This window comes from Necator americanus, chromosome X (genome assembly GCF_031761385.1).
Source record: "Necator americanus strain Aroian chromosome X, whole genome shotgun sequence".
In the NCBI taxonomy this organism is placed as follows: Eukaryota; Metazoa; Nematoda; class Chromadorea; order Rhabditida; family Ancylostomatidae; genus Necator; species Necator americanus.
In genome coordinates this window covers 24,694,643-24,718,770 of record NC_087376.1, presented here as the reverse complement: position 1 = coordinate 24,718,770, position 24,128 = coordinate 24,694,643, and the positions used below count along the sequence as shown (strand labels likewise).

General features: G+C 43.1%; 6 protein-coding genes across 12 annotated transcripts; 2 read left to right on the top strand and 4 right to left on the bottom strand.

The window, feature by feature from the left end:
* Window positions 1-614: 614 nt before the first annotated feature.
* Window positions 615-14,681, top strand: RB195_025319 (uncharacterized protein; the record flags this gene model as incomplete). 6 transcript variants are annotated; one of them, XM_064213412.1, is made up of 17 exons in its annotated part: window positions 3,030-3,076; window positions 3,146-3,186; window positions 6,021-6,079; window positions 6,215-6,298; window positions 6,396-6,495; window positions 7,671-7,743; window positions 8,037-8,181; window positions 8,302-8,417; window positions 8,499-8,601; window positions 8,663-8,799; window positions 8,946-9,009; window positions 9,063-9,076; window positions 13,762-13,840; window positions 13,927-14,043; window positions 14,128-14,225; window positions 14,363-14,492; window positions 14,559-14,594. In XM_064213412.1, 17 exons carry the CDS (start codon window positions 3,030-3,032, stop codon window positions 14,592-14,594), a joined length of 1,443 nt encoding a protein of 480 aa, XP_064069291.1. The 6 variants fall into 6 exon arrangements, with proteins under 6 accessions (XP_064069294.1, XP_064069295.1, XP_064069291.1 ...); XM_064213413.1 differs by lacking the exons at window positions 3,030-3,076; window positions 3,146-3,186; window positions 6,021-6,079; window positions 6,215-6,298; window positions 6,396-6,495 and adding an exon at window positions 6,731-6,785; XM_064213409.1 differs by lacking the exons at window positions 3,030-3,076; window positions 3,146-3,186; window positions 6,021-6,079; ... (2 more) ...; window positions 7,671-7,743; window positions 14,559-14,594 and adding exons at window positions 7,946-7,959; window positions 9,290-9,416; window positions 14,616-14,681 and having other exon boundaries at window positions 8,946-9,076.
* A 148-nt stretch (window positions 14,682-14,829) lies between these two features.
* Window positions 14,830-15,582, bottom strand: RB195_025318 (uncharacterized protein; the record flags this gene model as incomplete). Its single annotated transcript, XM_064213408.1, has 1 exon — window positions 14,830-15,582. The coding sequence occupies one exon, from the start codon at window positions 15,580-15,582 to the stop codon at window positions 14,830-14,832; it is 753 nt and encodes a 250-aa protein (XP_064069289.1).
* Window positions 15,583-15,933: 351 nt separating this feature from the next.
* On the bottom strand, window positions 15,934-20,388 carry RB195_025316 (uncharacterized protein; the record flags this gene model as incomplete). Of its 2 annotated transcripts, XM_064213406.1 has the most annotated exons (2): window positions 15,934-16,171; window positions 16,217-16,527. In XM_064213406.1, the coding sequence occupies 2 exons, from the start codon at window positions 16,525-16,527 to the stop codon at window positions 15,934-15,936; spliced, it is 549 nt and encodes a 182-aa protein (XP_064069288.1). The 2 variants fall into 2 exon arrangements, with proteins under 2 accessions (XP_064069288.1, XP_064069286.1); XM_064213405.1 differs by lacking the exons at window positions 15,934-16,171; window positions 16,217-16,527 and adding an exon at window positions 20,115-20,372.
* RB195_025317 (uncharacterized protein) lies at window positions 16,909-17,407 on the top strand (the record flags this gene model as incomplete). The annotated part of the gene is made up of 2 exons (XM_064213407.1): window positions 16,909-17,056; window positions 17,151-17,407. The coding sequence occupies 2 exons, from the start codon at window positions 16,909-16,911 to the stop codon at window positions 17,405-17,407; spliced, it is 405 nt and encodes a 134-aa protein (XP_064069287.1).
* Window positions 20,389-20,512: 124 nt separating the features above from the next.
* Window positions 20,513-21,589, bottom strand: RB195_025315 (uncharacterized protein; the record flags this gene model as incomplete). The annotated part of the gene is made up of 1 exon (XM_064213404.1): window positions 20,513-21,589. The coding sequence occupies one exon, from the start codon at window positions 21,587-21,589 to the stop codon at window positions 20,513-20,515; it is 1,077 nt and encodes a 358-aa protein (XP_064069285.1).
* Window positions 21,590-21,796: 207 nt separating this feature from the next.
* RB195_025314 (uncharacterized protein) lies at window positions 21,797-22,723 on the bottom strand (the record flags this gene model as incomplete). The annotated part of the gene is made up of 1 exon (XM_064213403.1): window positions 21,797-22,723. One exon carries the CDS (start codon window positions 22,721-22,723, stop codon window positions 21,797-21,799), a length of 927 nt encoding a protein of 308 aa, XP_064069284.1.
* Between the last annotated feature and the right edge of the window lie 1,405 nt (window positions 22,724-24,128).

Sequence of the window (24,128 nt, the reverse complement as noted above, 5' to 3'; positions counted from 1 at the left end):
GAATTTTTTCCATGTGCTTATCTATATAACCACTTACCTTTCTCGCCATCCTTCGTGTGATAACGCGGTACAAGCGGCGAGCTGCCTTGGGACACTACCACGAAATAAGGACGAAATAAATTACGACGTAGTTGCGAAAGTGGTTGCGCTAAGACTGGCACCGCGCCAAGTCACGTGGTGCGGTTGCGAAATTTGTCTTTATGACCGCACTCTTGCGATCGATTTATTATGTCGTAAGACTCTAGAAAATCGACAAAAGTGCTACTACTTATCTATGTAGTTCAACTCAGTTTTTGATGCTGCCATCGCGGTGCGAGTGAACAAAACACGCGTTTGCGGACAACTTCCAGCATCTAAAGTAGCTCAAATCACCTACACTACAATGTATATCAATTCTAAACTGATCAAAAGCATATCTTCTTGGAATCAGAGTCAAGCGCGTGATGAGATTTTCGCGTCGGAAAGGGAAAGGGTTGCAAGAGGAGGTTGTAAGGGAGTGTGTGGCAGCCAGTTGTGAATTGAGGATATCATGATAAGCATGATAGATTTTATGATTCCAGCAAGTCAGTATATTTCACCCAAGTGATTCTCTCGTTGCGAAGAATTGTAGATCCATGACGTCTACAATTCTTCGCAACGAGCTGAGCATGGGTGACATTTTAATTAGACTAGAACTATACGATATTTTTGGATATCGGTAGGTGTGCAAGATTATTTATTAAGAGCGAGTTCTGTTTCCTTTCAATTTTGCCGCACAGAATTCTTTTTTTTTTCTAGAGATTTTGTTATGTTTACTATTGATTTCACGAAACCGTCGCCCTTAACCGATCTTAACGTTGGGTCTCAAAATAGCGATGTAAGAGTTTATGTGAATACTCAGGTTCGAGTTCTTCTTCTGTTTCATCAAACAGTTCGTTAACTGTGTTATAATTATTCTTCAGTATCTTTCAATCCACTCTGCAAAATTCGCTCACTTATTCGTGCGGATAAAACCTGGCTGTGCAGAGAGACTTTGTCCAACTACTGAAAACAAATCTGAGTTCGGGACTTGTAGCAATCATGACGTATTAAGTATGCAGTGAGTTCGATGAATGTCTCATTATTTATGTGTTTCTATATCCGGCGGCCCTGTAGCTTGCATCTGTCAACCCATCATCTTTCATACATTTTTTTAAATGAAATGACCAACGTGTATAAGAACAGCATTCTGCTGTGATATCTTACAGGAGTGACGGAGCAGAAGTGAAACTCTACAGTGGTGAAGAGATTTTCGGAGCAAGAACACATGACGTCGATAACATGTGTTTCCTCCTTCCGATTTGGTTTCAATTTTTGCTTCACAGACAGAAAGCTCGTGGTATGCAACTTCACATTCAATGTTCTTTTTTTCGCATTTCTAGAATAGGTTTTTGAAAGATATCAGCTATGGATATTGTGATTCAAAAGTTCTTGAATGTATGCGTTTAATTATAGTTGGGTCGAAACATTCTGAAGCCATGTGCAACTGCGGAAGCAGCTGCTTTCGAAGCCGGGCGGGGATCCAGACGTTATCGAGGTGGTACCTTTGTTAGGTCTACTCGGATTGCCCGCAGAAATCGGTGAAAAACATGAACACTGCTGAACACTGCGTTATGAACACTGCTGGAGGTGGCCACAGAGACATTATACGACTATGATATTGTTCTCTTCGGGTTGATTCTCGTTTCCTGAAGTTCCATTCTGTTTTTTTTTCATCCACATGAATTTTCTTGATGAAATAATTAATCTCGCTAATTTGTAGGAGATAATGCAGCAGAATCCTCGCCAGCTACTGGTCTAGAAGGCAATGTTTTAATTTTAAAGGCATCACCCCACGAATCTGAGGTGGTACAGATTTCAGGTGGAGTATTCGTATACGGAATCGTAGATTATGGACAGGTGTGTGATTCCGTCCATTTCTTGCTAATTGACGTAAAAAACGGCCCGGAAGATACGGCTTCAGGCGTTTTGGGGCACCATTTTCTACAGGCAGTTCGACTGGAGCGCGCCAGCCTTGTGCGGCGCCGCATCTTCCGGGCCATTTTTTACGGCAATTAGGAAGAAATGGACGGAATAACCCCTTCCCCCCTCTCCGTAGTCTCACATCTCATATACGAATACTCCACTTGAAATCTGCACCACCTCAGATTCGTGGGGTAATGCCTCTAAGTCCTCCTTTTACACTATTCAGCGTAGGATCGGTTTCGCATGGTTTTAATGACAGAAAAGAGACCATGGGTATGCTTCTGATAGAGAAAGTTCTCTTCTACAATATACTGGAGAGCGAGGCAATTAGCATCGACCTTGGCTCGAATTATTGTACTTCATTCAACGCAAAAACCAGAGTTCTAGCAAAAATTCCCATTTTAAGAAAACGGAACAGCATTTTAGAACATTATTCAAACTTCTGAATAGATTCAGAAACACAACCACACCTGCAAAATCACAATTTTTTTTTCATGGCTCGCTGTAAAATGAACGATGTCAGGTAACTTGCACATGACACAGCATACTTAACGTCTAGGAGTGGAATGGAACTCCTAGACGTTAAATATGCTGTGTCACATGCAAGTTACCTGACATCGTTCATTTTACAGCGAGCCATGAAAAAAAAATAGAATGGAACTTCTTGTGTACTGATTTGTTGCTTCACTTCGATATGTTTGTGTTGTTTTCCTGTAGTCCTCCCATACATTTGCACTTCGGTTTTTTTTGGTTTGTTTGTTTGTTTACTAACTAAATTATTAGGGCGTGAGTTTGTTCGTCTCAACGTTATCCATAAGCAGCACCTTAGAGTTGTAGTCAAAATAACTGATCTTTGCCTATGCACTGTTAACTTTCGCCACCAGGGACGCTTTTAGCCAAGTAATTGTGCGATTTTAAGACGGTACTTTTGGTTACTAATTGAATTATTAGGACGTGAGCTTTCGTAGTGTTCTTTCTTTTTTATGTGGAGAATCCGTTTCTGCACACAATGTCCTGCATGTTTTTTGGCTGCTGCTCGCATACCAATGATTAAATTCGTTGACGCACGGCTACCGAGGCCAGATTTCTCCCGGTACGTTTCTTAGCTTTTCCAGAGCGGAGAGATTTTACGAAAATAAAGAAAAACCAAAACTGTTTGTAGGGTAACTTCCACTTCGGTCTCTGCGACATCCGCCTCTCCAGGTATTATGTTTTCATGTGTGTCTGATTGTCATCATTTTTGAATTTCCTTCTAACGACCTTATTTTTTGTGTTAATTTAACTTTCTACGTATTTTAAGTAGACCTTTTCACTTAGGGAAGGGGAAGGTTGAGGGCACTCAGTCGCATTCTCATTTTAGGAAGTAACTAACTAAAGCAATCGGGATCCTATGACGTAATCATTAGTCTTAGTTGACCTATGGCATGTAAGTTAATGTTACTAAAACAACAAGTAAGATAGAGCTCCAGAAATAAGGGCGCCACTGGGTGCCCCTTCTCCCTCCCTCCCCCCAAACTACATTTTTTCGCGAAAGGGGTTTGAAATGGGTGGACCGCTTCGCTCGAGAAAGGTCTGGCTTCTCCCTGTCGCACCTGTGTTTGTCGGTTTTATCCACAGTAATGACCCTCTATCCATGCTTCTTCTTATTACTCCTCTTCCTTCTTACTTCTTCTTTCTTTTCTGCCTTTCTTTCGTCTTTTTCTCTTTCCTTTTTTTTATTCACATTATTACGAAGATATTCAGTGATATCCTATGCTTATTTTTTCTCCACGTTGTCTATGATATGAGTCCTTAACAAGCAAAAAGGTAGTAGTCCAACCCAGTAGTGATCCTCGGGGAAACGAGAGAACAAAAATTTTAATTCTGTCAAGGTTCTTTCATTTTACAAGGGTCATTCTTCCAATCTAAACCAGATAGGTCCCATTCGTAGTGTCGAGAGAAAGAGGTTTTTTGAATTACGTGTTACAACTGACTGTCATTCTAACTCGGCTTCAAATGACAGGCTCTATTCTCTGCAATTTAAAGGCATTCCACCCGTAACGAATCTGAGGTGGTACGGATTTCAGGTGGAATATTCGTATACAGGATAGTAGATGGAGAAGAGGGATGATTCCGTCCATTTCTTCTTTAAAAAAAACGGCCTGGAAGATGCGGCGCATCACAAAGCTGGCGCGCTCCAGTCGAACTTCTTGTAGAAAATAGTGCGCCAGAACGCCCAAAGCCGTATTTTTCGGGCCGTTTTTTACGGCTATTAGGAAGAAATGGACGGAATCACCCCTCTCTATAATCTACTATCCAATATACGAATACACCTGAAATCCGTACCACCTCAGATTCATGGAGTAATGCCTTTAATGTCACTTATGCAACTCATGCTCATACAACTATAGTTGGGTCAAAATGACATGAAGCATGGACATTTGCGCAAGCAGCTGCGCTCGAAGCGGAGTGGGACCGTGTAAGGATCCTCGCTACCGCTACCCACCTCTGCAGTTCGCCATGATCCCATCTCGATTCCAACCGCTGTCTTCACCGCATCGCTTCCGAGCGCGGCCGCTTCCGCAACGATCCGTGTTACATGTCGTTTTGACCCAACTATGCACCGTGCTCCATATTGATTTGACCCGACTGTAAACTAAACAAATAGGTAAGGTCTATGATGGTTTAAAGGCAGCATGCAACGAAATTGATTATGTTTGGAGCTCTCCACGAAAAGATAGAGTTAAAGATATAGATAACAAGTTTGGGTGCGACTACTCTCAATTCCTCTAAAAATCATAGGCATAGGAAGCCCTTTATTCAATCGATTCTTCTTTGATCAAAATCAAAGGAGAATTGAGTGCGATCACGGTCATACTCATAATGTACAACACTGACACCCAGTCTTTTCGTAAAGAGATACGAACAGTTCAGTCAGTTTTATGGTATGTTGTCTTAAAGTAAAAAGTAGAACAACACTTTGATAGGGACGAACGACAGAATCGAAAGAATGGCTTCTACTGTAACAGCCTGTAAGGTAGAATATTCTTGACATATAGTCGAGTCAAAACGAGCTAATTTCTGTTGCATTTGCAGCTTCGCGAGTACTATCTGATTTTCTCATCTGAACATTTCTGAACCCGGAAACTCGTAATCTACTCCCCAAACCCTAAATTTTTCATGGGGTTTCCACAAAACGTCGATTTCGTGATGCGCTGCTTTTAACCTTTTGCTCTTTATATGGGTAACATGAGGGATGAACTCGTTCCGAGAGTAGCACGTCTCATTCTCAGCATATTAGGAAGGAAGTATTTCAGTAGATCATACTATTCGAATCGGTTAAAATAAAGATCAATTTCGCGTGCAAGTTTCTTTTTATCAGAAAAAAAGTATAGGAACATACGACTTCAAGCATAGAAATGAGGATAAAAGCATAAGGAGCATAAAATCGTGATAATAAAATTCATTGACATGTGAACTCTGTAAGCATGAAGTAAAATTTCACATATAGTAGGGTCAAAGTAAGCAAATTAAACAAAAATTAAATAGTAAATTAAATACATTAAGAACGATGCACCGTAGCGCTTAGGAGCGTACCGGAACCCTTGCTGGCACCACCATCTGCCAGCTGCTGTTCACGATGGTGCCACCTCAGTTCCAACTACTGCCTCCACTGCGCCGTTTTGAGCGCGTACGCAAATGTACCGTGCTTCAAGCCGTTTTGACCCGACTATAAATTACATAGTCGGGTCAAAACGACTTGAAGCACGGTGCAATTGCTTAAGCTGAGCTCGAAGCGGTGCGATGGAGCGTGGCGGTCACGATCGAGAAGGGATCCTTGCTAGGACCACTCATTGCCGCAGTTTGCGATCATCACCTCGATCGCAGTCGTTAGCCGCGCCGCTTCACAGCTACGCAACTGCACCAAGTTTCGTATCGTTTTGAGTCGACTATACCGCAAAAGACCTGATTCATTTGTAGGTCACGGTCATTTTGTGGCACTAGGCCTTATTCGGTCCCACAAATAACTCTTTATAAGCCATATGATTCGTATGCAGCTGACTGGTACCCGCTAGGAGTTGTCTTGTATACTATGCTGCTCGGGGAATCGCCAAAGGTAAGAGTTTTTGGAATTTGTAGTAGCTCCGTATTTCTCTTTTGCAAGGGCTGTGAGTACTACTATTAGTACACTTTACTTACGGTAGTACGGTACACTTGAACAAAATGGTTTTAGTTAGCAATTTCGGTTTAGGACAATCCTCGAACAACGATCTCCTTTCCGGATTCCACTTCATCACCAGCCTGTCGACGGCGTATCGCCTCTCTTTTAGAACCGGTACATATTAAAATTCGTCAAGTGTTCTAGTGTACTCATCCATTACGTATCTTCACACAATGTTTGTTGATCATAATTCGTACGCTGGTGCATACAGGATGAAGAAATCCGAGTAGGATATCATGACTGCGTTCATTCTGAGTGGATGGCACTTCAACCTAACTGGATTTTCGCAGACCAGCATTTCGTCTATCAACGTATTCATTCTCTTTAAATTGTTCAAAATTTGTTCATGGCTTTAATAAAGAATTTTTATTTTAATGCTTTTTTTAGTTGCACTCTTGATTCACAAACAACTAGAATACCATTCAATGAACTCCCTTTAAAATACTGTAAACGAATTCATAGATTGATTTTTGCAAGAGGAAGAAATTTGAACTTGCAGTGAAAAGATGAAGATTTCAGTATTACATAATTTTCAGCAATTTAAGCATGAATATAGTGGAATTTAATGGCCAAAAACGCTCAGATTCTGTGAACATTTGGAGTACGTTTGGAAGATAGTTAATGACTTCGTGAGTAGGTCTGTTTGTAAGAGGTTCCGCGGGTACTGCACGATCGATCTACGGTTCGAAACCGCCCAAGTGCCAACCAAACCTTTCATCCCTCAGGGATTGATAAATTTGTACCGGATTTGTCTACGAGGATAAAAATACTGACTTGATAGATCGGCTGGCCTCCAGAAGTCATTGTGTAGGGCAGACATGCTATTGTAAAACTCAAACGGTTCTGAATTGAAATAAGCTTATTAGAGCATCTTAAGAGGATTAATGGCTGACTAATGACCAGGTCCTGAGTAATGCCGAACACTTTATCCATTTCATAGTTTTCTTGAATCTCATAGTTTTTCTCGGAATTAAGATGGGACACAGAGAGGAATTTGCAATATTTTTGCATCTCGTCATGGAAAAAGAACTGGAGACAGTAAGGTTTTTTTTTTTTAATTTTTTGGGCCTTCATTGCAGGTTCTGATGACGGCTACGCGAGGAATTTGAAGTTCTTTTACCAAGAACGGGAGCTGTCTGTCAGAACCATGCATGCTTGTTAGGTCACTGGTCGCGTCTGTTGTATACAACGAAAAACGAGTCCCCTCTTTTTAAATTGTAATCCAGCGTTAACAAGATAATTAACAACACTCCCCATAACTTGACCACTACTTCAAAGCAAATTCAGCGATCACTAGTCTTACAAACAGAATGCACAAGTTAATCGTACTGGGATCCTCGAGACACACACTGATTGTTGTGATTTCGCAATGATCATGTGCTACTCGCGTAGATGCTGCGGAGGACGCATTCTGTTCATTGGATTTTGTCTTCGAAGTTCTTTTCCTGACCTTTTTGTAACTTCGAGTTTTGTAGAATGTCATAAGGGTGTTTGGTTCTTACTCTTTCAACGTCGGATATCTACAATTTGGCAAAGAAGAAAATCTGCGGTTTTGAATGGTGAGCTTTGAGGTAGCTTTCTGAAAAGTGGACCAAAAGAGTATGCTTCCCAAAGGAGCGGATTTTTCTAGAGCCGAGCAGTTCTAGAGGCTCTCAGAACTATGTGCTACTCTTCATTTCTGCTTAGATTTCAGTTCTTTTGTTTTCTTTTGATACTGACTAGGAATAATGGGTAACTTAACATTGGTGCTTAGAATGTATAATGTATAATACGAGGTGAATTGTGCATAACGTGACTTACAGAAAGACACTGTTGAACGTTTTTGTTCTTCTTGATTTTTTTTTTCATTCAGGCAAGCTGAAGCTATGATAGACGAAGAGTTTCTGGACATTTTCCTATGGTGTAATATGGAAGTTGAGGGGAACTTACGGCGATGTAACGCGAGGGTCACGATTATTTCTTTAGGCGTCAATGGTGCTTCGGATGCTATTCGCAAGGTGAGCTTGAGGACTACAACGCTCTGAATTTTTATTCTCAGTTGCTTCTTTCATGCTGGCATGTTGTCGAATTCGAACTCTTGAACTCAGGCAAGATTACATGAAATTTTATGATTTCAGCAAGTCACTAAATTTCACACAAGTAATCGTTTCATGACGTCTACAATTCTTCGCAACGAGCTGAGCATGAGTGACATTTTAATTAGACTAGAACTATACGATATTTTTGGATATCGGTAGGTGTGCAAGATTATTTATTAAGAACGGGTTCTGTTTCCTTTCAATTTTGTCGCGCAGAATTCTTTTTTTTTTTTTAGAGATTTTGTTATGTTTACTATTGATTTCACGAAACCGTCGCCCTTAACCGATCTTAACGTTGGGTTTCAAAATAGCGATGTAAGAGTTTATGTGAATACTCAGGTTCGAGTTCTTCTTCTGTTCCATCAAACAGTTCGTTAACTGTGTTATAATTATTCTTCAGTATCTTTCAATCCACTCTGCAAAATTCGCTCACTTATTCGTGCGGATAAAACCTGGCTGTGCAGAGAGACTTTGTCCAACTACTGAAAACAAATCTGAGTTCGGAACTTGTAGCGATTATGACGTATTAAGTATGCAGTGAGTTCGATGAATGTCTCATTATTTATGTGTTTATGCGGCGGCCCTGTAGCTTGCATCTGTTAACCCATCATCTTTCATACATTTTTTTTTAAATGAAATGACCAACGTGTATAAGAACAACATTCTGCTGTGATATCTTACAGGAGTGACGAAGCAGAAGTGAAACTCTACAGTGGTGAAGAGATTTTCGGAGCAAGAACACATGACGTCGATAACATGTGTTTCCTCCTTCCGATTTGGTTTCAATTTTTGCTTCACAGACAAAAAACTCGTGGTATGCAACTTCACATTCAATGTTCTTTTTTCGCATTTCTAGAATAGGTTTTTGAAAGATATCAGCTATGGATATTGTGATTCAAAAGTTCTTGAATGTATGCGTTTAATTATAGTTGGTTCGAAACATTCTGAAGCCATGTGCAACTGCGGAAGCAGCTGCTTTCGAAGCCGGGCGGGGATCCAGACGTTATCGAGGTGGTACCTTTGTTAGGTCTACTCGGATTGCCCGCAGAAATCGGTGAAGCTAGCGTACAACAAGGGTACGAACTCGATCGCAACCGTTGCTTCTACCAGCAGACTTCGAGTGCAACCGCATACGCAACTGCACAAGGTGTTAGGTTGTTTTGACAAAATTATATATTGAATTAAATACATTATGAACATGAACACTGCTGAACACTGCGTTATGAACACTGCTGGAGGTGGCCACAGAGACATTATACGACTATGATATTGTTCTCTTCGGGTTGATTCTCGTTTCCTCAAGTTCCATTCTGTTTTTTTTTCCATCCACATGAATTTTCTTGATGAAATAATTAATCTCGCTAATTTGTAGGAGATAATGCAGCAGAATCCTCGCCAGCTACTGGTCTAGAAGGCAATGTTTTAATTTTAAAGGCATCACCCCACGAATCTGAGGTGGTACAGATTTCAGGTGGAGTATTCGTATACGGAATCGTAGATTATGGACAGGTGTGTGATTCCGTCCATTTCTTGCTAATTGACGTAAAAAACGGCCTGGAAGATACGGCTTCAGGCGTTTTGGCGCACCATTTTCTACAGGCAGTTGGACTGGAGCGCGCCAGCCTTGTGCGGCGCCGCATCTTCCGGGCCATTTTTTACGGCAATTAGGAAGAAATGGACGGAATCACCCTCCTCTCCGTAGTTTCCCGTTCCGTATACGAATACTCCACCTGAAATCTGCACCACTTAAGATTCGTGGGGTGATGCTTTTAAAGGATGTTGGACTCGGTGAATTCTTGGTGCTTTTGAAAGCCTTTTACCCTCCATTTCCAGCTATAACGAATAAGCTTCGAATGCTGCTCGCAGTAGTTTGGATAAAATTTCCACTACAGGTGGAAATCTGCCATCTCTTCTTACGATGTTTTTTTTTTTCATTTTGGTGTTGAGCATATGCTATGGAAAGGTGAACGGTATCTGATGACTGAAGAAGCGCAGCTATCGTTTAATGTATTTCACAGTCTTGAATTCGCAACACTTTTCAATATGGCTGCTCTTCAGGTCATATTCGGTTATTGATGCTTTATCGATTTAGATTGTTAGATTTAAGAAATACACGTCTTCTTTGTAGTCAGATTGTCTTTCCAAACTACTGACAGATAATGATGTCCGCCAAATGTTAGATGGTCCCAGCATAGAATGTGCTCATAAACAAGTTAGATCAGTTTTACTAGAAGCATTGCTTCGGCGTACGAACGGATTCATGTTACTCAACAAAGTCGTGGTATCGTGATTGTACCGATGCTAGGTATAAACAATTTTTAAATGGAATCAGGAAGCGCGCTTAGGTAATGAGTCGGCAGTTGTCGTCAAAGGTCACATTTGTAATTTGTTCAAATCGGTTAGAGCCGCAAAAGATACGATCGCTCCTCCTTTTGTGGAAATAAAGGTGACTTGAGCTGTTTCGAAAATTTTCCTCAGCATTAGGAGCTGTGTTGGGAGCAGAAGTCGACTGATAGTGCAGGGATTGCATCACTATGGGAGGGACTGAAGAAGTAGGAAGCGATGGTAATGAACTTGCAGATGTCCTTAAAGGTTTGATTGCACATTGTGCAAGTACAATTACGGAGCGTGAGCTAGTGCCTCCAGTAGATCTGCAGGAAAACGTAGTTGGCACTCAACCTCTTATTTCTGGAAGTAAATAACTGAGTCAGTTATTCACTTGGGACCCTAAAACCTAAGTATGACTCTTAGATGATCAATGACATGTAAGCTTAATATAGGAGAAAAAAGGACGATAGAGCTGCCAGAAATACGGACACTGTTAAAGGCATCATCCGTGAATCTGAGGTGGTGCCTTTAAGTCCTTCTTTTATACTATTCAGCATGGGATCGGTGTCGCATGGTTTTAATGACAGAAACAAGACCATGGGTAGTACTTACCAGCCGGAGTAAAACGTATTTCGTGGTAGTGTACTATTTGTTTGGAACTGAAGTGTAGTTGTTTGGAGCTCTTTCCTTCGTGTTGTAAACAGTGTCCCTCATATTTTTCATGCTGTGTTTGCGAATAAGATTATGTAGCCTTAGCAACTTCCTTTTCGATCATTTTTTGGTTCGTTCTGTTAATAAGACACCTCTGAGGTATTAGCTTGGTGGGATTCAATTTCTGTCCGATTTGTTTGTGTAATAGTGCATGTGATGTAATAGCATCACATATGTTCCTAATACTAAGGGAATTATTGTCTCACTAGCTTAATAGTGTCTTCCGATAACAGGAGACTTCTTACAGTGCTTCAGTTGTACGAACTGAATTTTTGCCTTACGTTTTGTGTAATTGTGCATAGTTAAGGTCCTTCTAAAACAGATTTTGCTATCTAACCACACTTACGATCGCCAGCAAGTCAATTTTTCACATCTGCAGGAAGGAGTGACGGAGAAACTGAATCCCTAGAAGCTAAAATCTTACTGATGCATTAACAGCAAAACTAGTGGGAAAGTGCTTAGCTGAGGCCACGCAATTCTATTCGTACATTAGTACACAAAAAAATAGTGAAAAACTGCGAAAAGAGGAGAGGAAAGAGCTTTAAAGGCATCACTCCACGAATCTGAGGTGGTTCGGATTTCAGGTGGAGTATTCGTATACGGAACCGTAGATTAAGGAGAGGGGGGTGATTCCGTCCATTTCTTCCTAATTGCCGTAAAAAAACGGCCCGGAAGATACGGGTTCGGGAGTTCTGGCGCACTATTTTCTACAAGGAGTTCGACTGGAGCGCACCAGCCTTGTGCACGCGCCGCATCTTCCGGGTCGTTTTTTACGGCAATTAGGAAGAAATGAACGGAATCACCCCTCTCTCCATAATGTACTATCTCGTATACGAATACTCCACCTGAAATCCGTACCACCTCAGATTCGTGGGGTGCTGCCTTTAAGGAACTTGTCGTACTCTGAGGAGAAGGCCCAGTGTACACCTTCATCGAGGACACAGGATTAGTCCACGATACAACTCGTTTTATGCCGACTATAGAGGTGAAAGAATGATGTAAGGGCGAAGAAAAACTAGAAGAAGCATGACGGACGAATTGATATTGATAGAACCTGTTCTTCCCAAAACTTCCGGAAACTTCGCTTTTCGCGCTATTTCTCCAAGGCCAGAACTGTGAAGTGATTATTCCAGAAAACGTTGAAATGTTTAAAGTCACAAGCTTTCTCGTTAAATGATGTAGCTAAGGTTTCTCTTACATGCTAAACAGTGCTGGTCAACACTGGTTTTTTTTTTGCGGCATGCGTACAAAAAGAATCAAATCTGAAGTAGACATAATAGGACGGTATGTGCACTTCCATTCACTGGCACTGAAATAACGGTAAATTTGTTTCGCATTTTGTTGGCTGCTTACGCCATGCGCATAGATGGTAAATTCAGCTTCATAAGTTACTAAAGCTATTCCCAGTCGGAATCGTGGTTACGTATGTACAGCGTAAAATAAGTAAAAATTTCGTAGTCAAATCCTAATTTTTTCAGTTCGCCTAAGTAAGGTTAGATTACTATCGCATACTGAGGATGCGCCATATGCTTTGTAAGAAACATTCACCATGCGAGAGGCATCTACTTTGTTTTGAAAACACTCCTTTCAATTCCGCTGGTTTCTCCGGTGTGTTATGTACAGAAGGCAACTAGGGACTTTATGGGGGCCTATTTTCATCCGTATAGGCTCTAGCTCTCCGTTTAGATGTTTAGGTTGAGACAGAACGGTTGTCGAATCGAGAATTTCATGAATTTTGAACTAGAGAAATAATCCCTGCAGCTATTAGTACATAAATATTTCGTTATGCATTTTTTGACCGGATCTTACACGTTTGAATTTACAGTCTATCGTCTTCGCTAATATTGCTAAGCTTAGTAATTTTATCTATGTTATTTGTCAGATGAAAACTATTACTTATAGCGTTAAATAGGCAGATAACGTAATTTTCTCAGCGTCAAGCGATTGGCTTGCGAATATCATCGTCCTGGCTGACTCATAGACTATCGGGGCTGGTTTGTAGCCATTGTACAGCCACTATCATGCATATCACCAATACTCCATATTTGCTCCTGATCCTCTCCCTTGTTTCGTCTGTACGCGCACTTCGAGCTGTACGTGCCAGTCGTAGCTCACTTGCACATCTCAACCAAGTTCTGAAAGATGAGGTGGTGAGGTGCGATATATTCTTAGAAGGAGTTACATACTTACTAAAAACCATTTAATCTTACCTTCTCTTGCCATCTGCTCATAACATATTTAGTTTATGGACAATTACTAATTTATTTGCAAAAGTAAGGGCATTTAGCGATGATAGGTTAGTGACAGAAGATGTCGGGTGCTTTTGCTTATTTTTGCTACGTTCTTCTTGTTGCATATGGATCGAATCAATTACGCACCATGCGTGTTCCATCAAGCAAGGAACGACCCACATACATTGAACGTACAACGTTTCTGACTATTTGAATACATTTCATTCAGGTTGATCAGCACGAAGCAAAACGATGAGGTGAATCTTTTCGGGTATCTTACGAGACATCCGGATGCAAAAGGGAATAAGGTTCTTTGCTTTTGTAGTGCTTGGATGGCAAAGTGCTTACCAAGTAATCTATTTTTGAAACAAAGGATTGCCTTAGATGAATTCAGAATGAGCTGTCAGTAAATAACCCCGAGGACTACTTCCAAGGCGATGTTGATCTATCTGAACAACAAGTTAAGCAAATCGAAAAATCTCTCCTAGAAAAACACCGAGAAAAAAGAAAGGTAAAAGTTTACCATTTTCTATCGTTTGCACTATAGCCAAAAAAGCCGGCCATTTCTCAAACCAGGATGGCTGAGACAATTTAGGTCGGACGCGCTCCCATCTACAAGATTTGGGATCGTACACATCCCATAAGTTTCGATTTTGCTGAAACGGTGCCACGTCGGACGAGAGCGAAAATTCGGTACATCGACTCTTTTGTCTGCGAAAAAAACATATGTTTTCCGAACGCAACCAAGTTTCTTCAAAACCAGCCACTTCCGGGAGTTGATCTAAGAGGCAAATAAAAATTCTATGTCGAAGCATTACTATCATTCATAGGGAGGCGATGAATTTGTGGCAGCGCAATACCTGCATTCGATTCGAGGAGAATGGTCCAAGTGTGGATCGCTTAGAATTTTTTGATGGTGGAGGATGTTCTTCATTCGTAGGACGTATCGGAGGTACACAGGTATCGATGCTTATTTCACTAATTCATGATTTTTTGAATGGCGTTTTTATATAAAACATATTGGAGATCCGTTATGTGAATCCGTTTATGTTGAGCATATAGATTCTAGCTTTTTTCCTCCAGAGTTTACAAATATTAGTGACTATAGGTGTGACAGAAGCCATATATGAAAGACTTGTTTTTCTATAAAGTGAAATTTCTCCCATTCCGATCTTTTGATCTTGACCAAAAACTTTATTCTGGTTTGAGTTCGCTCACTTCTCAGTTCCACGTCTAAATAACCCTTAACCATTAATAACCATTAAATATTGCCCAGAGCATAGTCTTGTTTGTATTATTAAAATAGAAGATAAAGGGGGCAGAACAGTTGGATCATACAGTGTATCAACTGTTCTACCTTATTCATCGATTTGCTCGAGCGGGCACCAGTAATACTTCCATTCGACCCGATCGCGCGCAAGTGTTGCCAGTGGCATCTCTTCTCGTGAGAAACTCGAAGAGCGTCGTACTTTCCCTTCAAGGACTTCGTGAAGAGGTCTGACCATTGGGTCGGCGGTCTTCTTGCGGTGCGTTCAATGTCGCGTGGTATCCAGTCGCTTACAGCTCTGGTCCAACGGTTATCACTGAAACGCATCACGTGTCCGGACCACCTAATTTTGTTTTCCTTGGCATATGCGGCAGCGTCTCTGATCTTCGATCGGTAACGTAGGAGTGAACTTCGAATCTCTTCTTCCACTTGCGTAGAGCAGGTTACTCCTAGCATCACCCTTTCAATTCCGCGTTCTATGACGCTGATCGCATTTTCCTCCTGCTTGGGAAACGTCCATGTTTCTGAGGCGTAGGTCAAAGCAGGAAGAACGGTGGTGTTGAATAGGTGAGCACGTAGCCGTGCCTTCTTGGTCCACTTCACTACATCCTCAATGCTCTTAAATGCTCCCCAAGCCGCTCGTTTCTTTCTGCCCAGCTCGGAGGTCAGGTCGTTCATCATGTTGATTTCTCCACCTAGATATACATAGCTGGAGCATTCGGATATGTTCATTCCGTTGCGCGTGAAAGGGGCATCAGAAACCCATCCGTTCTTCACAAACATTGTCTTGTCTAGGTTCAGCCGAAGACCGATCTTTTTACACGTTTCATCAAATTCGGCCACTATCCGTTCCGCCTGATTGATGCGTTATAAGAATGATGTCATCAGCGAAGCGAAAATGTTGTAAATGTCGGCCGTCAACTTTCACTCCCATGCCATCCCATTAAAACCCTCGCATCGCGTTCTCGAGAGTGGCACCGAATATTTTGGGTGTAATTCTGTCACCCTGACGAACCCCTCTCTTCACGTCGATTATGACATCATTGTAAAATGGGCAAATTTTGCTCGTGAAGTTACTATACAACTCATGAATCTCATATATCTTTATGTATGGAGTAGGGACGCCTTGGTTGTCTAAGGCTTCCATGACGATGTCTCAGCTGTATCAAAGGCTTTCTTTAAGTCGATGGAAGTGAGGCACTCTTGTGAAGAGCTTGTAGTGACAGGCAGTAAGCGGATTGGAATATAGTTGCCGATGTCTTGTGGGTCTCCCTTCTTATACAACAGCACGGTCTTGCTGGTTCTCCATTGCTTAGGAACCTTGCATTCGACAGATAACGAGTGAAGAGCCTCGCCAATGTGTTGACGAGGACTGGAGGTAGGTACTTCAGATGTTCAGTCTTAATTCTGTCGATACCGAGTGAAGTACGATTCTTCACCGACATGATGGCATGTCGGATTTCGGAAGGGAGGACCATTGGAACGATATGTCCATCTTTCCTCAGATGGTGAGGAGGCAAGTGGACGCCACTGTCTTAGAGAGTAGAATTCGCGAATGACCTTTTCCATCTCCCTTCTCGATGCTGTAGTTGTTCCATTTGGGGTCCGGAGAGCAGTCATAGTTGTTTTACGATTGGCGAAGTTCCGACGGGCATCGTGAATACTCTGTCCCGTCTCTGCAGCTTGAGCCAACACTTCTACTCTTCTCTCTTTGAGGTCTTCCTTCATTGTCTCTCTACAAAACCTTGCGAGCTCGGACGTGAGTTTTTGGTTGCCTGCAGCTCGTGTATCTCTACGCTGACGTATCAGCTCTAGAGATTCTGAAGACAAGCGTCTCTTGGAAGTTTTTAAACTCTTCGCCTTCCACGTACAGTCGTTCGAGTTCGCTTAGTGAACTTCGCGGCTTTTTCTCTTCTCCGTGTGAAAGAAAATTTTCCTCGAAGAAGACGATGGGTCAATCCCTTATAAAACTATGGTACAACAGCGACATCCGTCAGACAGACAAAACCTTTTACTGAGGATGATGTGGTCAATTTCATTATGACACCCTTCATCGGGTGACTCCCACGCCCAGCGTAGAGAGCAAAGCTTCTGGAATTGCGAGTTCCCATGAATGATCTTAGTTGTCATGATGAACTCATAAAGCCTCCCTCCCTGCTCATTCCATTGAAGGCCGCGGGTTTCGAAGTGAAGTTCTCTAGGCGTTCTTCTGGGGCCAATTTTGGCGTTGAAATCACCAATTATGACCTTATAGAAAGTACGATCTTCTCAGTAGAACTTCTCCAGGTCCATGTAGAAAGCTTCTTCTTCGTAGCTTGATGGTGGAGCGTAGGCGACGAAGATTGTAAAAGCTGGTGTTGAACCACATCTTCTCCTCCGTAAACGGCCGATTCGGGTTGTATGTTGTTCGAAAGAGTCGATGCTTAGTGCCACATTCGCGCTGACGAGGACAACAACTCCTCTACTGTCGCATGTTCCTAAGAACAGCTCTTCTCCTCGTCTCGGTCAGTCCGATGACGTCGCACTTAAACTTCCTGGCTTGCATCATCAGATCTTCAATAGCCGTGTCCAAACGTTCGGGCGTTGTAAGAGCAGATCGTCATCCTAGTCCTTTTCCGTTTCGGTATCCTACATGACTCCTGCAATCCCGTCTTTCCTGGCGCAACCAAACCAGGCTTTCCTCCGGAATCAGGAGACTCTTTTCTATTGCTGTGTTTTGCACAAAAATTTAAAACCCACGGGCAGGTTGCAAGCCTCTAGTCCCATGAGTTTTGGGCTGCGCTCTTCCCGTAGTAGAGAGAGGGAGCTTGTTTGTTGTAGGCGACTTCAAACCGCCTCCCCTGCACCTCCCAGTCTCCTGGAGCCACTTGATTGCAGGCTTTTGACCAGACCGTCATGCGGGATACGGTAGTATTATGAGCCGATCCTGGCACAGCAGAAACAGGAAGTAAATCCCTGCATCCACCCGCGTCTCAGGGCAGGTACAAGGTCGCTTTTGATCCGCGATTAACCCCCTATCCGCCACCTGGGGATACGCCACGTTGCCTCGTGACTAACCGGGTTTTCGACTCTAATGAGGGAGATCCGTGATGCATACAATGTAATTAGTCGAAAATAAGTACACATGTGAAATAATGCTTTTTTTTTTCTTGCTTACCAGTTCGTATTGTTCTGATTAAGCGTATTCCTACGCCTTGCACATGTACTTCCAATGCACGAAATACGTACATCTGTCTCAGAAAAGGTAATATTCCTCGTTGACATAGCATCGAGAACTGTACCCATTTTTGTTGGGAAGCTAGCACGTTGCAAAATGTCCTGGAAAGGGAACTAAACTGAGATCCCAAGAAACGCACTAGTTTAATAAATAGTCTAGTCAGTTCTTAAGTGTTGAGGGTGACAAATATTATCGAATCACAAAGAACTAAGATCATTCATGGGAACTCGCAATTCCAGAAGCTTTGCTCTCTACGCTGGGCGTGGGAGTCACCCGATGAAGGGTGTCATAATGAAATTGACCACATCATCCTCAGTAAAAGGTTTTGTCTGTCTGACGGATGTCGCTGTTGTACCATAGTTTTATGATTATCGATAATATTAATGCAGATACTTTGTGATCTGATGTGTCCATGTATGATGTATCAAGGTGGACATTGCTTTTTTTCTTGTATTTAATAATTCTCTCTCGTAACATAAAAATACTTACTTGAGAAATTTGTCCCTCTCGCAATGCATTGTATCGCCGGTCATAACGGCATGAATCACGAGTGTAGTTGCGGAACATTTGCGTACGCGCTCGAAGCGGCGCGGTGGAGGCAGCAGTTGGAGCCGAGGTGGGACCGCAAACTGCAGCGATAGGTGGTGGCTGCAAGGTTTTCACCACGCTCCTGGTCGCTACGCTCCATCGAAGCGCCTCGAGAGCATACTATACAGACCAACACGCGTTCCACAATCTCAAACGTTTTTGAATTGAAGTCGAACGCGTAGGCGCACCCCCTTAGTGATTAATCAACGCTTTAAATCTACAAAACGTATGAACAAAATGAATTGAGTTGGTGGTGTGGGACCCTCATTCATCTCTACATGCTGGTTGGAACTAACTAGGCCACCACTGTGAGCGCAACCCTCAACAAAACTGCACCGCAAGTCACGTCTCTTTGACCCTATTGCAGTGGGCATGGCATGACCGTTGCTTCATAGTATGCTAGCGCGCGTACTTTGGTAACACGTATTTCGGACAGCTAACATCCAACCAACTCAATTGAAAGACATGAAAGCTGGACAGTTTTCATGTTGAACAAAGGCTGTCGACTAAAAAAAAAAAGGTTTTGTGCGCTGTTTTATAGTCCTCTGCTTCTGCACATGTACTTACCACTGTTTCAGACGTCGTCTTCACTTATACTTTACTCTTACACTTTAGCTTCTACCGTGATCGCCTTTCAGTAACGTTTTAGTTATGTAGCATATGACCATTGACTTCATGGGTAGGACCTTGATCAAGTACCTTAAGGCCAAGCTTGTTAGCCTATTTTCAACTGATTTTTTTGGGATTTTCTTCTTCGACAAAGCGTGAAAAAAGTCCCCATAGTTTGACTGAAATCTTTACCGACCAGATGGAAAATCTGGAAAGTAACAATTAAAATCGACTGATTTTAATAAGAGAACAGAAGTCAACAATAAATAACAATTACAATAACAACGAATAAACCAACAAATACAATAAACAATAATAACAGTATAACAATAAATTGTTTGTACTAAGGCTCTCGTTCCCAGCGATATCAGGAAGACACGATGTTAGGGTCTCTATGAGACAATATAGAGTACTGGTTGTATATTACAAATATATATTACACTACATTACAAATATATATTACAAATAATAATAATAACATACATTACAAATATATATTACAAATATTACAAACACGCACCTCGTGGAAACAAATGTCGTTCCCTCGCCATTTTTTTAAGACGATTAGGGATAATTGAAGCTCATACTCGTAATTTAGAATCGGAACTGTACACAGAGACCCAACATCAGCAATTTCCTGGCATGTTACCCTTCAAAAGAACTTCTTCTTCTTCTTCTTCCTAGCGTTTGTCCCGTTTTGTTGCAGGGTTCGCCTTTGTCCTCCATTTGGTTCTATCCATTGCATCAGCCGTACACAAACGTGCATCGATCATATCCAGCTTCACACGGTCTAACCAGCGAATCTTTGGCCTCCCACGCGGCCTCACTCCTGAAACGTCGAGCCTCAGAGCAGTTTTGGCAACAGAATCTTCCTCCCGCCGCAAGACGTGACCAAACCATTTCAGTCGCGCCTCTTCTCAGTTATCGGGACGATGCCGAAAATGGAACGTACACTGTCGTTGGATACTTTCTCTTTTAGCGTTACACCTATCGTCCACCTCAACATACGCATCTCCACAGCGTGCAGCACTCTTTCCAAGGCTTTCGTCGTCGGCCAGCACTCGCATCCGTAAAGGGCAACAGGACGCCCAACCGTCCTGTAGATCTTCGACTTCAGTCGAACAGAGACTTTCTTGTCGCACAGTACCTCTGTTGCCATTTTCCATTTCATCCATGCCGCATTAACACGTGCTCGACCTTCTTGATCAATGTCGCCTGTGGAAGTCACTTTGGATCCAAGGTACTTGAAACAGCTCACCTTGTTTAATTCGGTGCCATCGACACGAATTGAACCATCCTCTATCCTTGGTCCATGTACTCAGTTTTTGATGTGTTGAGACGCAATCCATGTTGCTGCAGCTGATCCTTCCAAGACTGTACTTGTTTCTGAAGATCATCTCGAGACTCCGACGCGAGCATGACATCGTCGGCAAAGAGTTGAATCCACGGATGCTGCTTCTGGATTTCCTTCGTTAGCGTGTCCATGCACAGTATGAACAACAGAGGTGAGAGGGATGAACCCTGATGAACCCCTACTTGTACAGGGAATGGCCTGCTTGTTCCAGCAGCACATCCTACAACGCTGGTAATCTTCGCATAAAGCAGTTTCGTCCACCGCACATATTCTTCTGGTACTCTATGCGACCTCATGGACATCCATAACATCTCATGTGGGACACGGTCGAAAGCTTTCTCAAGATCGAGAAAAGCAAGATGCACACTGCGGTTCTTCTCTCGATGTTTCTCCAGAAGGATCCGGACAGCATGGATAGCGTCTATAGTGCTGCAGTCCTTCACAAAGCCGCACTGGTTGAGTGAAACGCTAACAATTTTCCTCAGACGAGCTTCCGGGACACGCTCAAAAACCTTCATCGTATGGCACAGCAATCGTATAGGTCTGTATGAGGTGCAGTCAGCAATGTCTCCTTTCCCTTTCCAGACAGGCACGGTCACAGAAGTTTGCCAAACGTCTGGAGTCCGTCCTTCTGCAACGATCTTGTTAAATAGAGTTGCGAGCCACACGGACCCTCGATCTCCTAGCAGCTTCCAGACATCAGCAGGTATGTCATCAGGACCGGTTGCCTTGTTCGACTTCATTTTTGCGAGGGCAGCACTGACTTCGACGGCAGTAATTGGTAGAACAGGACCCTCGACGCTGGGAACAGTTGCGATCGGAGGATGACAGAACTCTTCGTTACACAAGTGGTTGTAACACTCTCGCCACCTCTCCAGGATCTGACCAGCGCGGCGCAGAACGGCTCCATCAGCTCCCTTAATGATCTTGGTGTGCTCCATATCCAACGTTGAGCGATGACGCGCTCTGACTAAACGATACACTGCCCGCTCGCCTTCTCTGGTATCAAGCATGTCGTACATAGCCTTATAGCGGTCCGACTTCGCCTTGGAGACTTCTTAGCCTCCCTCTTCGCCGCTAGGTAAGCACCCCAATCTTCAGGCTGAAGTGTTCTCCACTAGAGCTTATACTTGGACTTCTTCTCACGAATTGCCGCCTGAACCTAGAGTCGTCTTTCCCAGAGTGTTCTCCGCGGTCAAGCGTATAACGCTGGAACTAGACGACCACATTTACTCCACACTACGAGTAGGGTGGAGAAGTGTAGATGGAGCCAGTGATGCGAAAAATACCTCCTTCCGATCCTTCAGATTCCACCATTTGATGCGATGTTTTCCAGTCCTTGGATGTCTCTTCCTTGGACGGGAGATTTTCAAGCCCATGACGAGCAAATGGTGTTGGGCAACGACATGGTCTGTAGGGATAACTTTTGAATCCTGCAGAAGTCGGGGATCTCGTCGGCGTAACATCCAGAAATCTATTTGCGTTTCACGACCGCAGCTGGTGTACGTGATCAAATGCGATTTTCTTTTCCGATACTGCGTGTTAGCAATGATCAAGTCACTTGCAACAGCATACTCCAGGATTCGCAACCCGTCGTCGTTACGAGATCCATAGCCATATCCACCATGACAACTTTCGAACCCGTCTTTCCGAGAACCGACATGTCCGTTGAAGTCTCCTCCGATTAGAAATACTTCTTCGCCTTCCAGGGATTGGACGTACTGCTCCAGATCCTCCCAAAAGCTTGCCTTCTCTTCTTCACTACAGCCCGCCTGTGGCGCATAAGCAGAGACAACTCGCAATTCCACTTCTCCTGTGTCTCCTTTTACAGCCATCAGGCGATCCGATAGTCGATCCACTGCTGTGACGCTGTCTCTAAACGATTCGTTCAATATGATACCAATGCCATTGCGATTTGATGTGCCGTGGTAGATGAGCTTGTAGCCATCGCCTAATTCCCTTGATTTGGAGCCTTTCCAGCGAGTCTCTTGTACACAACATATGTCAACACTTCGTTTTCTGAGACTATCTGCCAGTTCACGACTTCTTCCAGTAAGCGTCCCAACGTTAAGTGTTGCCAAGCTCACTGGCTGTTGCTGGCGATGGCGGACTAGCTTGTTTGGCCGGCTCCGTCCTCTAGCCGGTAGCCCTCGCATATTTGCCACATTGAGGACAATGCGCGTCGCTTCTGGGGTACGCCCTAGCTTCTGAAGAACACATAGTAGACATTAGCAGTATGGCAGTATGGGGGGTGTTGTCCTCGGTATTAGCAGTATGGGGGATGTTGTCCTCGGTCGGCTTGTCGCACTAGCAAGCTAGCAGCCTGGCACCGGAATTGTCGTACTACCTCCTCACTTAGCTAGCCTGTAGCCTTGGCCCAAGGACCGGGCTACTAGCCGGACACCTTTGTGGCATGGTTGAACCTGCCGAGACGAACTCTCACCACCATAGCTGCCCGACGACCAGGGTCACCGATGCGCCACTTTGAGGCGTGAGGTAGGATTTGCAGCAGCTTCAAAAGAACTACCCAGAAGAAAATTCCCAGCTTAGCAATAACTCGGCGTATCTCGATCAAAATGAGTTGGAGCAAGTATCCGCTAAGGAAATATCGCAACCCAGGCAGTTGTACGAGATGCCACGGATCTCCCCCATTAGAAGAATCACAATCGGTTAGTCGCTAGGCTACGAGGCGCTCCCCTGTTGGCGGATAGGGAACCAGTAGCAGACCAAAGGCGGTTTTGTTCCTTGTAAGGCCTGCCAAAAGTCTGTAACCGAGTAAATGGATTTTGCGAAGGAGGTGGGTTGGAATCTTCTCTAACAAGTAATATTCAGATTTCCAACATCCAATCAAAGGGTCGCAAGATCGATCACTGGCTAGGACTTGATGATTTCAAAAGAAATAAAAGTCATGAGAAAGTTCCCAATGTTTATAATAGAACGGTACTGGGAGCAGGTGGAGAGGGTGATGTGGACCGTATGTGTGTATGTACTTCAATATCATCTCAATAGAAGAGTTCCCCATTCATTAATTAAACTCGCTTTGCTTACATAAGGACAACATCAGGAATTAACCATCGACTTAACTGAATCAGCCCTGAAACGAATAAAGGGATAAGTCCAAATTGGTACTAAATTTGGCGATCGAATTTTGGAAGTCACAGAGACATGTAAGCTGTTTCAGCACAATTTTTGGACCGAGTCGTGGTGTAAAAGAAAACGCCTGGATTAGTTACGAATAAATTGGCACGACAATGCCAATCTAGAAGAAGAAGGGCAATCCAGCCAGGCGCTCGAAGTACAAACCAATTTGGTTGATCTTTGAGCAATCACATCGTTGACAGCAGAATTCGAAGTATTGTAGACTTGTCAACTAAACAGCTTCGTTACCAGCTACGGGATCACCGTTGCCATCCCTGTTACAAATCTCCTGATTGAGATGAACTCTGCATGAAGTCACCTGGTACGCTTTACAAGAATATGCTGTTCCAAGATAGTCAACCAGATTGGCCCAAATTCTCTAGGCAGGTCAATAAGGTCGAGTGGAAGCCAATGACATGTATT